Source organism: Nycticebus coucang, chromosome 7 (genome assembly GCF_027406575.1).
Source record: "Nycticebus coucang isolate mNycCou1 chromosome 7, mNycCou1.pri, whole genome shotgun sequence".
NCBI lineage: Eukaryota > Metazoa > Chordata > Mammalia > Primates > Lorisidae > Nycticebus > Nycticebus coucang.
Genome location: NC_069786.1, coordinates 116,544,386 through 116,560,101, shown reverse-complemented (window position 1 = coordinate 116,560,101; position 15,716 = coordinate 116,544,386). Strand labels below are relative to the sequence as shown.

At 52.4% G+C, this 15,716-nt stretch overlaps 2 protein-coding genes across 9 annotated transcripts in view; one reads left to right on the top strand and one right to left on the bottom strand.

Annotated features, from left to right (window-relative positions):
• The window catches only part of PTPRN (protein tyrosine phosphatase receptor type N), a 20,333-nt gene extending 13,572 nt beyond the window's left edge, over positions 1–6,761 (top strand). For all 5 annotated transcript variants that reach the window (XM_053597002.1, XM_053597001.1, XM_053596999.1 and 2 more), the window contains 5 exons: positions 1,737–1,903; positions 4,933–4,986; positions 5,580–5,644; positions 5,843–5,916; positions 6,141–6,761. In XM_053597002.1, coding sequence (XP_053452977.1) covers positions 1,737–1,903; positions 4,933–4,986; positions 5,580–5,644; positions 5,843–5,916; positions 6,141–6,212 — 432 coding nt within the window. In that variant the 3' untranslated portion in view covers positions 6,213–6,761. The remainder of the gene's footprint in view (positions 1–1,736; positions 1,904–4,932; positions 4,987–5,579; positions 5,645–5,842; positions 5,917–6,140) is intronic.
• On the bottom strand, positions 4,146–15,716 carry DNAJB2 (DnaJ heat shock protein family (Hsp40) member B2). Of its 4 annotated transcripts, none has more exons than XM_053597026.1 (10): positions 15,502–15,705; positions 15,123–15,222; positions 14,307–14,416; positions 13,080–13,133; positions 12,819–12,941; positions 11,934–12,026; positions 11,695–11,797; positions 11,437–11,507; positions 10,321–10,527; positions 4,146–4,833 (listed from the first exon to the last, which is right to left on the bottom strand). In XM_053597026.1, the coding sequence occupies exons 2-10, from the start codon at positions 15,185–15,187 to the stop codon at positions 4,766–4,768; spliced, it is 894 nt and encodes a 297-aa protein (XP_053453001.1). In that variant the 5' UTR covers positions 15,188–15,222; positions 15,502–15,705; the 3' UTR covers positions 4,146–4,765. The 4 variants fall into 4 exon arrangements, with proteins under 4 accessions (XP_053453001.1, XP_053453003.1, XP_053453000.1 ...); XM_053597028.1 differs by lacking the exon at positions 4,146–4,833 and adding an exon at positions 8,254–9,190; XM_053597025.1 differs by lacking the exon at positions 4,146–4,833 and having other exon boundaries at positions 8,254–10,527; positions 15,502–15,716.

Below are 15,716 nucleotides of genomic sequence, written 5' to 3'. Positions count from 1 at the left end.
TAGCTCAGCAGTTATGGCGCTGGCCACATGCACCAGGGCTGGTGGGTTCGAACCTGGCCCAAGCCTGCTAAACAAACAAAACAAACAAAAAAATAGCTGGGCATCGTGGCAGGTGCCTGTAGTCCCAACTACAAGGGGGACTGAGGCAAGAGAATCGCTTAAGCCCAAGAGTTTGAGGTTGCTGTGAGCTGCAATGCTATAGCACGCTACTGAGGGCGACATAGTGAGACTCTGTCTCAAAAGAATTAAAAAATATATATGAATGTATGTACATATATATACACATAAATTCACATGCATATACATATATGTATGTCCTGTCTGGGGTCAAAAAATATTTGTAGGTGCTTATAATAAAGGTACAGAAATAAAACTATAAAATCACCAAAACTGGGCTCAGCGCCTGTGGCTTAAGCAGCTAAGGCGCCAGCCACATACACCTGAGCTGGTGGTTCGAATCCAGCCTGGGCCCACCTAACAACAATGACGGCTGCAACCAAAAAATAGCCGGGTGTTGTAGCGGGCGCCTATAGTCCCAGCTATTGGGAGGCAGAGGCAGGAGACTCGCTTGAGCCCCAGGAGTTGGAGGTTGCTGTGAGCTGTGATGTCACAGCACTCTACTCAGGGCGAGAGCCTGAGGCTCTGTCTCAAAAAAAAAAAAAATCACCAAAACTGATGTAAGAAGCTAAGAGCAAAGGGTATGAGACAAGGGAAATAAGTAAACTTAAATTGAGCCTTAGTTTTTTGGTGACTGAAACCAAAGAAGAAATACCACTAGTCACATCTGTTGCTTAGATAAAATAGAAATAGGCCTGGCATGGTGGCTCATGCCTGTTATCCCCAGCACTTTGGGAGGCCAAGTCAGGAGTATTGCTTGAGCCCAGGAGTTTGAGACAAACCTGGGCAACACAGTAAGACTCTATCTCTACTATTACTAACAACGATAATAGTAATAAATTAGCCATGCATGGTGTGCATGCCTGCAGACCTAGCTACTCAGGAGGCTGAGGCTGGAGGATCAGCAGAGGTCAGGAGTTGCAGGCAGCAGTGACCTATGATTGGGCCATGGCACTCCAGGCTGGGTGACAGTGAAACCTTGCCGTAAATAAATAAATATAGAAACAAACTTTTTCATTTGGAGAGAGGATAAGTAGGGAGGAACTGGGAAGAAGCAAAGTGAGAAAAGGAGAAAGAGATTAGACAAATGGGAGGTGATTCCCCTGTAGGATAAGAGACCTGAAGAACACTACTGAAGCTTATCCCCAGATGAGCCTGGATAGTATTTTTCATCACCAAGTGAGGTTTCAACAGTCTTTTTAAAAAGCCTTTTATTGGTCCTGCTCGTGATTAATGAAAAAATCCATTATAGAATTTCATCAAAAGAAAAAAAAAAGAATTTCATCAACGTTTATGTTACACGTAGCACAGACACACACTTTGGATACACCCTGTGAGAAGAAGAAAAACTCTTGACCTCAAACAGCTCACTGCAACAGTTGTCTAGGTGGGGATGCTACTAGTAGTCCTGAGCAGTAGATAAGTGACAGCCAGCCATTTTTTTCTCTTGGAGACAGCTGGGTCCCTTGGGGAGAGAGGCTGGGTACCCCTCTTGAAGGACTTGAAATTTGAGCCCACCTGGAAGGCTGGGGGAGGGGGGTGTTGGAAAGACCGAGGAGAGTGCTCGCAGACGCGGAGGCAGGGGCGCCCCTCCGCCTCAGGTCTGGCCCCCTTGGCAGGTGAACCTGGTGTCGGAGCACATCTGGTGCGAGGACTTCCTGGTGCGCAGCTTCTACCTGAAGAACGTGCAGACGCAAGAGACGCGCACGCTCACGCAGTTCCACTTCCTCAGCTGGCCCGCAGAGGGCACCCCGGCCTCCACCCGCCCCCTGCTGGACTTCCGCAGGTGAGCGCCGCGGGCGCCCCCAGCCGCTGGAGGGGCGCGGCGCGGACGGCCCTGGGCAGGCTCCCAGGAGCCTCGGCGGAGAGCAGCACCGGAGCAGGGGGCTTGGAGCCGGGGCGCCCCACGATCCCCTAGCCCACCGGCTCCTCCTGGGCCCCCTGGTGTGAGCCTTCCAGCTCCCACCCTCCTGCCCCCAAACCAGGACAGGTGCTCCGTCTGGCCGTGCCCACCCTCCCACACCTCCCCAACCGTGAGGGCCAGCTCCGTGCCTGGTCTCCCTCCGCTTCTCTGCTCTCCCGCTCACGCCCTCTCCTCCCTGCCTCTCTGTGTCTGGCTTCTCTGAGTCCTTCGAGAAGAGCCCGCCTTTTATCCAGCTCCCCTACTTCCGTTGTTCACTCTCTCCCCTTGGCCTCCCGTCTCTCTTTTCTGTTTCCTTCCTCCTCCCACCAGCCCTATGCTCAATTCTTGTTTCCTCCATCTCTCCCTCCTACCATCTTCTCTTCTTTATTCCTCGCCCTGTCTCTTTACTCCTACTTGTATCTCCCTGAGTTACATTCTTTATCTTTTCCTCTTCTCTCTCCTCCATGTCTCTGTCTCCCTCTTTCTCCTGTATCTCCATTTCTTCCTCCTGGCATCTCTCAGTTGTTCTGTCTCTTCTTCTCTCCTCACTTCCCTATTTTTCTCCACCTCTCTGCCCTGCCTCTCTCTCTGTCTCTTCCTCTCCCTGTCCTTCCCTCTCCCTTCTTCCCTCTTTCTCTCTCTCCCTCACAGCTGCCAGTGTCATTTTTGTGATCTGCAGCTAGTATTCTCACTCCAGTTGCATAGTCACAAAAGTGATCATTGGCAGGTGTGGCTGCTGCATGGACAGACAGGACAATGGGGCTGGGAACCACCCTGAGCTGGGGGGAAGGGCACAGGGAAGAGGTAAAGATGTTCAAATGGAGTGCGCAGAGGATCTCCAGAGGACTCAGTGCAGCAGGTGGGGGCTGAGACAGGAAGCTTACCCTGTTGTGACACTGATTCCCACACTAGGCCAGGCCTCCAACATCCCCCGCCTTTCCCTCCCCCACACAGGTGGCTGGGAAGTCTGCCACCACAGGCAGAGGCAGAGGCCCCACCCACACTGCAACCTTCTCCTGCTCCTCTGTCCCTTGCCAGGCTGGCCTGAGGTCTATAGGTGCTAGGCAGAGGAGCAGAGCTTGGGTTAGAAACCTGGGTATAAACCTCAAGACACTTTCTAAGTAAGGTCCCTGGGGCCTGAGGCACAGGCATCTTGAAAGCAATGCCAGGGTAGTGGAGTTACTTCCTTTTTTTCCATTAAAAAAATCCTGATAAGGCCGGGTGTGGTGGCTCATGCCTGTAATCCCAGCACTCTGGGAGGCTGAGGTGGGTGGACTGCCTGAACTCACAGGTTCAAGACCTGAGCCAGAGTGAGGCCCTGCCTCTAAGAATAGCTGGTTGTTGTGGTGGGTGCCTGTAGTCCCAGCTACTTGGGAGGCTGAGGCAAGAGAAGTGCTTAAGCCCAAGAGTTAAAGGTTGCTGTGAGCTATGATGCCATAGCACTCTACCAAGGACAGCAAAGTGAGACTCTGTCTCAAAAAAAAAAAAAAAAAAATCCTGATAGAACTAGTGAATGGATCAGTTTTAAGGCTACACAGGTAAGCGAAAAGGTTTCTTTGCTTTAGCCTGAGTTATGTAACTTTAGTTGGCATTAGACCTACAGAACAAATTAATTGTTGCTTAATATATGCAGTTTGATGAAGGTCCACCAAAGGGAAGGCAAATTAACAAAAGAAGTCTGAGAAAGTGACCCTGAGGTTTTCTGACCTCCCTCTGTTCCCTTACCTGTGAAATGAGGATGATGACACACAGAGGGTTGTTACAAGATTTAACAGAGTGTAGTATGTAAGTAGTTTAAGTGCCTGGTTCATAACAAGGACTCATTTAATTCTAGATACTATCTATTGCCATTATTATTAAATGAGTTTAGAAACCATTGTTGTGACTACTGTTCAACGCTAGCCCTCTGACATACCAGCCAATGTGCTAGAAAACCATCCAAAGTCACCTATCCCCTTAGCTGGAGGACTGCTAAATTCTAAGCTTCCCCTGAATCAATCTGATAATCCCTAAGAAGGTCTTCCCAAGTCCTGGCCAGGAGTGGGTAACAGGAATCTGCAGGTAACTCTTAAAGCAGAACATAAGGAACAAAGGCCTCTGAGAGGAGAAACCCTCTGCTCCTTGCTGAGCTGTGGTCAGAGGCAGCAGAGAAGGGTCTGAGGTCCAAGTGGACCCCAAGTCGGAATGTAAATCAGTCACAGAATGCTGAGGTGAGGCTGCTCCACAAATACCAGTACAATATTCAGAGTTGAGGGGTTGTCCTTCCCTGGCCAAAGGATCTGTGCCCAGGGAGAACTGACATCACAGGTGGTGAGGGCCCTGAGGAGCCTGAGTAGAGAAGAAAACAGCCAGGGTGGTTGTAGAGGATGGCAGAGGGTCAGAGCAGGGATGTGACAAGACTGACACCCTGGAAAACCTACCCCGTTGGATTTCTGATAGAGGCAGCTGTTAATACTCTTCAATACTATAATTAATAGTAGCTACTATGTATTGAGTACCTACCATGTGCCAGACCTTTCACTTAGTACTTTACTTGGCGCCCTACCCCTTTGAGCCACAGGTGCCACAGTACTTTACTTGGATTATCTCATTTGACCATTCTAAGAACGCTAAGGAGAAAATTTCTATTACTATTACCCACCTTTTAGAGGTAAGAAAACAGGCTCAAAGAAGTTAAATCAGTTCCAGGTGCATAGCTTGGGCACACAGGTCATCAGTGACAAGGCAAGCCCAGTGCCACCCACTTCAGGTCTGGTTCTTTGCCTCCAGCTCTGACTCCTTTCTCTGGCCCTCTTTCCTCCTGCCCTGGGCAGCTGGGGAGACAGGAAGAAAGACGGGCCCATGGTGTGTTTCGGCTCCCCTTTCCTTCCCTGCCTGTGCCCACTGGTCCTCACACCTATTTCTTGTTGCAGGAAGGTGAATAAGTGCTACAGGGGCCGCTCCTGCCCCATCATCGTGCACTGCAGGTGGGTGGAGACAGAAGGGGACAGGGCATCTCAGGCCAGAGGGCCCTGGCTTTGGGACTCTTGATTCTTGCCCTGTCTGGTCCCCATGTGCATCTCCTATGCACACTGCCTGCCTGTGCCCTTGATACCAGCATACTGCAGAGCCCATGGGCCAAATCTGGCCCACCACCTATTTTTTTTATAATGGTGTATATTTAAATAGTTGCAGAAAAAAGAATGTGTGACAGAAACCACATATGGTCCACAATTTCAAAACTATGTATCGTCTGGCCCTTTGCATAAAAGGTTATCTGAACAAAACCCTGGTCACCAGCTGGAGAGGCCTGCCCCCACTCCCTCCTGCTGTCTCCATCGCAGGACTGAGCCATGGCTCTCCTTTTCAGTTGTCCCATTGCCCAGGTGACACCCACAAGTCACAGGTTCCCTACTCAAGGCCCACGACCCAGGGCCCAGGTGCAACGACCTTTCCCTCATCCTTGGCTCATTTACACCCTTCCTGAACCAACCAGCTTTCTCCTCCCCACCCCAACCTCCATGTGTGCTCTCCCTTTCTGCTGGTCTCAAGCTAAACCTGTCACTAACTCCTGTTTCAGTGATGGTGCAGGGAGGACTGGCACTTATATCCTAATTGACATGGTACTGAACCGCATGGCAAAAGGTAAGGAGTGTGCCCATGATGCCTGTAGCCCCCAAGCCCTTTTCAGAGTCTCCCCAGCACTCAGGGCCCCAGGAGCTCACAGAGGAGCAAGGTGTCTTTCCTCCAGGGTTTGGCCAATCCCACCATAGGGTGCTCTAGGCTTCGTGGGTCCTATCCTCTCTGAGCAACACTGTGCCCCTCCCTCCCCCCCATCTCCAGGAGTGAAGGAGATTGACATTGCCGCCACACTGGAACATGTCCGTGACCAGCGGCCTGGGCTCGTCCGCTCTAAGGTGACCATACCTCCCTGCCCTGACCCTGGTTGCCACTCTCCCCTAGCACTCAATTCTTGGTCACTCCAGCAAAATTAGCAGCAGACTATCTCTCCCACCTGCCGCTCCCTCCTCCAGGACTCCCCCTTCTCCCAAGGGACCAGCCCTGCACTCCCCAATCCTCCCTTGGGGCCAAAGCAGAGGCCAGGCTTCTCTATGACTCTCTTGCTACTGTCCTTCTACAGGACCAGTTTGAATTTGCCCTGACAGCTGTTGCGGAGGAGGTGAATGCCATCCTCAAGGCCCTACCCCAGTGAGGCCCCTGGGGCCCCTTGGTGGGCAGCCTGGCCTCTGTTCCCTCTTTGCCTGTATGAGCATTTGTCTCTGTGCCTACTCCTTGCTCCCCCACCTGTCACCCTGGCTCTCTCGGACAATCCCAGCCCTTCTAAGAGTGTGGAAGGAAGCCCAGCCTCTCGCATGCACAGTCTGGGGCATCCCATGGGGCAGCTGGCAGGAAAGGAGAGGATGAGGGCAGCAGGGCAGTTCTACCCAGGGCCTTCTCCTGCCTAAGTTCCCTGGCCCAGCTCTCGTGGCTTGGAATGCCCCTGACATGTCTGTGTGGACTCCCCATACCCCAGTGTGGATGGACAGGGCAGAGTCGCCAGCCCCAGCTCCTGCTGCCCAGCTTGCCTCCTTGACCCCACTCTCGCACTCTGCTACCCCTGCCCCCACACTCAGGCCTCTTCCCACTGCCTTCCCACACATGCTGCTCACCGTCTCTCCTTCTGGCACTAACAAACATTTCTAGAAAAATCTACTTTTGTATCAGTGTGAATAAAGTTAGTGTGTTGTCTGTGCAGCTGCAACCCAGACTCCCACACGGTTCTGTCTGCTCTGCTTCCAGACTCCAGCTCCAGCCCCGGCCCTGCTGCCTCTCTGAGGGGGTATAGAGAGTGGGGTGGGAGGGCACCAGGCTCTCCTGGTTTGAGCAGGAGCTAACAGCAGTGAGGCAGCCACTCTTTATGTTGTGCTGGCAGTCTCCAAGATACTTTATGTATATTAGCTTGTGTACTCTTCACAATACTACCAATGATTAGCTCCACTTTACAAAGCACAGAGCTTGCCCAGGACAGCACGACTTGTTAAGTGGTGGGGTTAGAATTCGAACACAAGACAGCTTAACCTTACTATTGCCTCTCCTCATGGTTCTTAGGCAGCTGTTCATGGCCTTCACCTCAGGAATAACACGTTTGTGCAGAGTTGTGCAAGACTGAGGTCAGGACTGAATGAGGTGGTGCTGACACTGACAAAGTTCCTGCCACACCTTAGGCAAAAACTACAGCAAAACTCTGATAGTGACTCTAAGCCAGGCCTATGAAATGCAAGACAGGTGCTCACCTGGGGACACTCTCTCCCTTTGACATGCCTCCGCTCCCAGAACCTGCCTGAAGGTGCTCCTACCTGCCAGAGGTACCCTTGGACAAAGGTGGAAAGAGAGACAAGGTGAAAAGAGCCTTGTACCCGGAGGTACTTGGTAGTTAGGGCCACTTAATCATGCTGAAGCCCAGTCTCCTCAAACAAAAAGTAGTGCCATACCATCTGCCCTGAGCAGGGAATAAAGGGACCAGCATGCAGACTACAGATCCTCCTCTGGTCTAGTCATCCTGCAAACTTAAGCAGATTCCCTCTCAGGACAGAGGTTTGAAATTCCTCTTCCAGGGAAGGCTGCTTCAGGACTTTGAAAAGAGTACACTATAGGCCTGACCTGGAGGGGGAAAGAGGCCGTGAGGGGACAGGGAAGGTGACTGCCTGTGGCTGGAGACAGCATAGGCATATCTGCATTTTTCCACTCTGGCCTCTGATGAATTGGGGCCTGACTTAATTCAGGAAGTGGAGAAGATCTGCCATGTGGCCCTGGCCCAAGGCTTAGAAAATAAGGAAACCTGCTAAGAGGCTTAGTCTAAGGGCCTTGGGGGTACATTTGGTTTAAAGGTTTAGCCATATGGTATCAGCTTTCTGTAGTCCTCATGCTTTCCATTAATTTTGTGGACTCCTAGTTGTGCTGTGGACTACTGGATGGTGGGGCTCCATTTAAGGCGAACATTGGCTGCCAGGGAAATCTGGTGTAGGCCCCAAGAGGCAAAGACAAAGACTATAAGCAGTTCTTATAGTTCTATAACATACTTGGGGAGGCTGACCTGATCAAAAGAGGACTTCTGCTATCAACTGACAAGGCATGTACCTCCTTCTGGGCATAAAGGGAGGTTATGAGGCCTGAAGTGTCACCCATGGTCCCACAGTGCCCCTCCTGGGCCACCCTGGAAAATAGCAGCACAAGAACACAGTGTACCACTGAGCTCTCAAAACTCAGCTTTATTGACTTCCAGTGTCTCCCTCAGTCTGAGCTCAGCCCCGCTGGCTTTGATAGGTCTCTGAGGCTCAATGTTACAGGGCTGATTCCACCACTCCCCTCCCTGGCCACTGGGGTCCCCAGGCAGGGAGGAGGAGAGGCAGCTCATCTGTGATAATGGAGAGAAAGAATGGGCAGCAGGGTCAGAGGCCAAAGAAAGCCAAACAAGCAGCAGCATGCCCCGAGCTCTCATCACATGCCAGTCCCAGCCACACACACACCCACACACACCCCTCAAGGGCACTCTTCCCTTCCAGGCTCTCTGCCTGTCCACACAATTCAGACTTCTGAGGCCCCACCCAGCTTAGTCAGACCTGCTACGGCTCTGGCTGGTTCCTCTGGCCAGTTCCTCAAACCCCAGGCTGCCCATAGGAAAAGAACCTCACCCAGATGCTGCAGGGCTTTGATATGACCACTCTAATCCTGAGGCTAGCAAATGTGTCAGGGGAATGGCAATTCTCTGATCATCCCCCCATCATCCACATTCTCACCAGGCCTCCAGGGACAAATGAAAAGACAAGATCTCCCTGCCTGGCAGTAAGAGGCTGACCTGGACTAGAACTACATGTCCCAAGATGCACAGCACCACACCACATACCAGTTCCCAAGTGTGACCTATCAGAAATGAGGTCGGGTGCACTGCATTCTGGGATTTGTAGTCCTCAAGCGCTACAACTAACCACCCAAGGAAGAGCCTGCACAGACGACGACTATGTCGCCTCCCACCTGGCCGCCAGCCGACACCCACCACCCAGGCCCCGGCTCTACACTCAGTATGGGTTAGGGAGAGGAATGGAGAGGGCCCTCCCAGCACGTGGGGCAGGGCACTGTCTTGTTGGAACTGTGCAGCGACTCTGGATCCGGGACATCCAGCTCAGAACACATCTGGGGAGAGAGCGGGGGTGGGGTGATAGGAGAGAGGGTCAGCGGCAAGCCTTGGAGATGTAGCTGAACATGCAGACCTCGGCTAGCGGTGTGGCCTTTCCCTGAGCCCTGAAGCATGGTGGGGAAGTATGGGGTACAGACCCCTCCTAGACTCCCTCCTGGGTCACCCTGGCCCCATCCCACCTCTCCAGGGTTAGCCAGCTTCACCTCTGCCTGGGCCCAAGGCAGGGGGCAGGCTGAGGCAGCAAGAGGAAGGAGGAGGAGGAATGGACTCCAGCTCTGAATCTGGAGGCTCCTGCCCCACCCAGCTAGCCTCCCCAGAAGACCTCATGGCCCTATGGGCCCCAGCATCTTCCTTGCCACACTGAGGCCTTCTCAAGGAAGGAAGAAGGGAGTCCTAACCAGATGAATGGCCCTGAAAGCAAGCGATGCAGCCAGCAGACAGTTGCAGAGAGAAGAGTGGGAGGAATGAGAACCAAAACCAGAAGGGAAGCAATAGAGATGGTCAGAGCTTAACACTGCACAGAAACCAGAATGGGGGAGTCTGCAGCTGGACAAGGAGAGCCTGCATTGCTCTCCAGTGCAGCTGCCAACTCGAGCTCAGAGAACCCAGGCCAAGTCCTCCTTCCTTGACACCATCAGCAACACAGGTGGCAAAAACCTGGGCACAAAAGTCCGAGGCCAAACCACCAATTACCCTTCAGGAACTCCCCATCCAATAAGTACATCCTGGCTCCTCAGGCCCTTCCACTGCCCTGATGCCCCACCCTGGCCTTCACCCAGGGACTTATCAGGCCTGGGCTGAGCACAGCAAATCCCAAGTCCACACTGGAGTGCAAGGGGGCCTGGGAGAGAAACGTATGGAGGGAGCATGGAGCTGGAGACAGGCTCTGTAAACAGCCATGCCCTTCTCTGCTCTCCCAACAGATAAGCCAGACTCCAGTCATGACCCGAATTGGCTTGAGCTGGGCCTGGTGTTCAGAGGATGAGGCATCGGGAGGCCTTTTCCTCTGGGGATGGGCTGTGTTTGGCTGCCTCACCCCTTGCGCCCTCATGGGTCCCCCCCATTCCCAGATCCTGGTTCTGGGCCTTGGGCCGCCCCTGCTGTCGTTGCTGTGCCTCCCGCCCACCTGCCGGTTTCTTCCCAGCTGCCTCCATCTCTGACAGGCTGTAGGCCATGGCAAGCTGCAGGTCCTCATCCTCCTCAGAGAAGTCATTGTCAGAAGGCTGTGTAACAGGTGTCTGCTGGACCTGAGTACTGCTAGACCTGGAGGTGACTGACTGTTGCTGCTCACGACGACTCAGCTCCAAGCCCAATGCCAGGTCATCCGGGACACCTGCACGAGTCATGGGCACCATCAGGCCCCAACCCAGGGCAGGAGCATCCTGTCTGGCTGCTTCACGAAGCAATGACTTTGACCATGTATAACCTCTCCTTTGCAATTGGTACATGTGCATTTGGGCACCTGGGGTGTGATTATGAACATGGAGAAGTATTCAGCCATGTGATGTTGGAGCTCTTTTCCTTAGGCAAGTTACTCATCCTCCCTGCATCTCTTTCCTCATTTATAAAATGGGAATGAGGATAGCACCTACTTACTCAAATTATTCCAATGATTAAATAAGACAACTTAGGTGAAATACCTGATACTCAATGCTCCTAGAGTTGGCAGACGTGAAAGGTTAGCCATGGCGACAATCCTGTACAATACAGTCTTGTGGGAAGAGCTCTGCTCCAAGAATTGTGCATCCTGAGTTTGACTCCTGGCTTATACCTTGCTTGGTAGCAAAGAACTCTGCAAAAGGGTCTCCATTGCCTGGGCTACTTGGACATTAGGGTCATTTAAACATACTGCAGCTCCATCTCCTCAAATAAAAACTGGGTGGACACTATCTACCCTGCTTATTTCCCAGGGTACTTTAGGGATACAGGGGACATTATACAGGTAGAAATAAAGTTCATGTGAAATTTAAAATAGTAAACTGCACATGAACTTTATGTCAACCCTGTATGTGTACAAATCCTTTAAAAATAATCAAGTGCTTTGCAAATATAAGGCACCCCCTCTCTTAAGACTCCTCTGTCTCTTCCCTAGGATTGCCATCTCTGACCCTGCCAGTCTGGCCTGTGGCTGCCACTCCCTTCCAGCCCCAAAGGAGTTCACAAGCAGCAGTTTGGGGTGAGGGCTTCAAGGATTGGGGCTGGGGCTTCCTGCCAGGGCCTGGGTGGCAGAGCCGCTCCTCACCATTGATTGTGATTGACTTCAGCTGCCCATCCTCCTCTACTTCCACCCGCTCCTGCCCGTTCTCCATGATTCTGTGGGAGACACCACAATTCAGGCAACAAGCAGAGACCAAATCCTACAGGCGGTCCCACTCTGGCCACCAAAATGGATGATACAAACTGTGGCTCTGCTCTCAAAAAGCTGACCTTCTACTTGCACATAGCTCATGGTTCCACCCTAGACCATGCCCGGCTCTATGGCCCCAGAAGGAACCCTCACCTGCGTGTCGTGATGCGGTGTCCTTGGACAAAGGTGGTAGATGTAGAAACAGAACGAAAAGCACCAGCCCCAGGACTGAAGGAGAATGATGAGGAGGAGAAATCTGGCAACGAGACAAAGGCAGAGGAGGAGGGAGGTTGTCAGATGAAGGCTGTAACACTAGTGGAGCCTTCCACACAGCTGCAAGAGGCAGGATTCCAGGACTCAGAGTTCTCAAAGGTGAGAGGGACAGTGCTTACCAGAGTGCCCAGGGAAGGAGGAAGAGAAGCTAAAAAAAGGACCAGAGGGTCGGGCACCCCGGTTCTGAAGCTCCGAGAAGGGACCAAGGTCATCTGCAACAAATAAGCAGATTAACAGTCAACTGGTGAAGAGACTTACCCCCCAAGAAATGTGAACTCCACTTTTAAAAGTCTAAAAATACAAACTGCTAAGCAACTGTGTAAATTGCTGATTGTTTTTCTATTTTTGGTTGGGCTTATTTACAAATTAAATTGTTTTTTAACATTGCACATGGAGACATTCACTGGTTAGTTCTGTTTACAATAAAGAATAAAAGAAGTAAGAGGGAAGGAGAGGAAGGCAGGGCAGTTTGTTCTTTCAGTGTAGGCAGATAATCGTGGTGTGATGACCGGGAGACACAGCTAGGAGTCCCAGCTCTGTCATTTATTGTGTGACTCTAAGCATGTTACTTGTGCTTTAATTTTCTCATCTGCAAATAGGGATAAAATTACCCATGTCTCAGGGTTCACTATAGGATTAAGAGATGTAAAGTACTTGGCACACATTAATCATTCAAAAAATGGTATCTGTTGCTATGTGTAATGTTATTATTGTCACATGATGCTCTGAGTCTTCCTTTGGCTGTTATTGTGGAGGTCTAACAATGTATTATTGTTGCTGTCACTTGATAAGGCAAGTCTGTGAAGTGTCACTATTGGATCACATGGGTTCTGGCATGTGTGAAGGTTCTATTGCAGCTATCACTGGACTCAGTTCCTGCCAAATCTTGTGTGTGTGTAATTCCCCTATCCTCTTAGCCTCCTACCTAAAGGGCTCCCAGCCAACAGAAACACAAGCCCATATGGGGAAAGTGAGCCATTCAGAGAGCTCCTGAGTCCACTTACCAAACAGCTCTGCAAAAGGGTCTCCACTACCGAAGAACTCCCGGAAGACCTCTTCAGGGCTGCGGAAGGTAAAGGTGAAGCCAGGCCCACCACTGCCAGCTTCTGCCCGAGATGGGCCAGTTCCTGGAGGAGAAACAGGACAAGGAGCAGGCTTCAGTCAGGTATCTTGTCCTCAGCCAGGGGATACCACCTAAGGTAAGGACCAGTCCTCCCCCTCCTCCCTGCCCCACTTCCATCCCTAGGCCCCACCCTTCCACCTACCTGCTCCTGTCAGCCCTTCCCGGCCATAGCGGTCATAGATTTCCCGCTTATGCTCTGCAAAGAGAGATAAGGTCATTTCTCCCTCCCTGTGGGACAATGGGTTCCCTCCCAAGCTAGGACCCTCAGAGGATTGCCCAGAGACTGACACTGGGAGTGGGGGAAGCAGAGTCCCCAGAAGAGAGAGGACAGGGGTTTTAGCAGCAGCTCAGTCCCTCACACAGCTGGTTCCTCCTCACCTGTAAAATTAATATAATCACAGCACCTAATATGTTATTGAAATACCAAATGACATAATCCATGTCATTGGGTGCATGGTGCCCAACATACAGAAAGTGTTCAATAAATCTTAGCTAATCATCACTATGTTTTTTTCTTTTCTTTTTTGAGACAGAGCCTCAAGCTGTCGCCCTGGGTAGAGTGCCATGGCATCTCAGCTCACAGCAACCTCCAGCTCCTGGATTTAAGCAATTCTCTTGCCTCAGCCTCCCAAGTAGCTGGGACCACAGGCGCCAAGCTAATCATCACTATGTTATATTACTCTGGGCTTAGCCTAAGTGTCACCTCCTCAGAGAGGTCTTTTGGGACCACCATAACCAAACAGGTAACTGTTACTCCCTATCACACCAACACCTTTCTCCTTGGCAAACTCTTCACAGCCTATGACTATGTCAACATATTTGCTGGTTACTGTCTGTCTTCCCGACTAGAATATGATAACCCTCAGGACAAGGACAATGCCCCTTCTGTGTGTGCAATTCCCCTACCCACTGTTTCCCTAGTACCTGGCACTGACAGCATTCAGTGAATACTTTTTTAGTGAAGGAATAAAAGGCAGACCTGGATTCATATCTCAACTCTATGTCTATGGCTTTGAGCAAGTTACTTCACCTCTCAGCTTCAGTTTCCTCACCCGAAAATGGGAGAAATAAAACCTGCCTCGCAGAATGGCTGCGAGAACTCATGGAGATTACACCTAGCAGTGCCAGGCACAGAGGAGCTCAGCACACATCAGTTACTGCCCTGCTTCCTTCCCCTGCCAGGACCCACATTGCTCCTGCCAGACCCTGGGGAGAGGCACTGAGCTGTCCCTGGGGACTGAGGGGGAACTTAAATGTCAGGCTGGAAAAAAGCACAGAGCAGACTGGGATGACAGAGGCATGGCTTTGGGAGGACGAAAATGGGGCATGAAGTGAGGGTGATATGCTGGGCCCTGCCCCCAGCCCTTACTGTCGGATAGCACTTCATATGCCTCGGCCACTTCCTTAAATTTCTTCTCAGCAAACTCTTTATTATCTGGGTTCTTGTCTGGGTGCCACTGAAGCGCCTTCTTCCGATACCTGCAGGAAACGGGTTCAGAGAGGAAGATCAGAGACAAATGCAGGCATTTCCCACCAGGGAACAGAGCGACCCATTTTCCCACCAGCCCAACATTATCCTTTCATCATTGGATCCCAGTCCTCCCAGCTACTAAGTCTGCCTCTGCTGCCATGTTTAATGGAGTTCCTCTCTCCCTGCTCTGCTGCCAGTGCTGTAACTGCATATTATGAGCAGATGATGATGCAAGGGTGAGAGTTGCCAGGGCATCCTACTGTGGGGTCCTAGACATGCCTCCTAACCCCTCCCTGCACTCACTGGACCAGGCTGCAAAGGTCGAGGGCACATATGGCTACGGAGAGTAGTGGGACACTCTCCTCCTCATAATGTCTGGGCATCTCTGCACTGTATCCTGAGAAAGTCCACCGGCTGGAACAGGCGGGGAGGTGGGGAGGTGGGGAGGCGGGGAGGAGGGGAGCTAATGTACACTGGTGAAGGACCCACAGCGCAGGTCCCAGCAGAACTTCACACTCTCTTGCCCTTCTCCTTCTGCTCTTCTAGGTCTCGCCCCCCACCACACACATGTGTCACTGTCAGGGAAACACCCCCCACCCCCGCCATGCTTTCTAAGGACCTGGTTCCCTTAAACACCTACAGGTGTCACTCAAGTGCCCATGGTGGTGGGCGGCAGAGGGTGAGAGGTTTTCTGATGCACACAGAGGCACTTACGCCTTCTTGATGTCATCAGCGGACGCACTTCGCGGCACGTCTAGGATTTCGTAGTAGGATGCCATGGCAACTCTCAGTCGTCAGGCGGACCTCCTTGGGGCTGCAGGAGAGAAGGAGTCAGGCAGAAAGAACCACGAGCCCCTCCCCGCGGCGGGAGACCGCCCGACTCCCGGTGGCGGGAGGAGCTCCGAGGTGGAAGCGGAGCTCGCCGGCTCTACTTGCGGCCGGTGACTAGGCTCCTTCCTGCAACCTTATCTGCCTCCGCAGGCCAGGGCCAAGGGTTATCTCGGTGTCCAGGCCCGGGGAGCCCTATCCTGGGTCCTCTAACTCCAGCAGCCTGGCCCTCGGCCCCCTGCTTGACCAGGACCCCGGGCCGCACCTCCTCCGCCGGGAGTCCCAGGCCTTCTGCGGCGCCCCGCCCCTGCCCCCCGCCGGGAACGGTCTGGCACCGGCAGGCCAGCTCGCGGCTGCTGCGTAGGACGCGCCCGGCCCCGCTGTGAGCGCAAGCGAGCGTCAGCGGCGCGGAAACTACTAGAGACACAGGGCAAGCCGGCTGGCCTGTCCCGGGGCCGGAGTGAGGGGGGCGAAATGCAG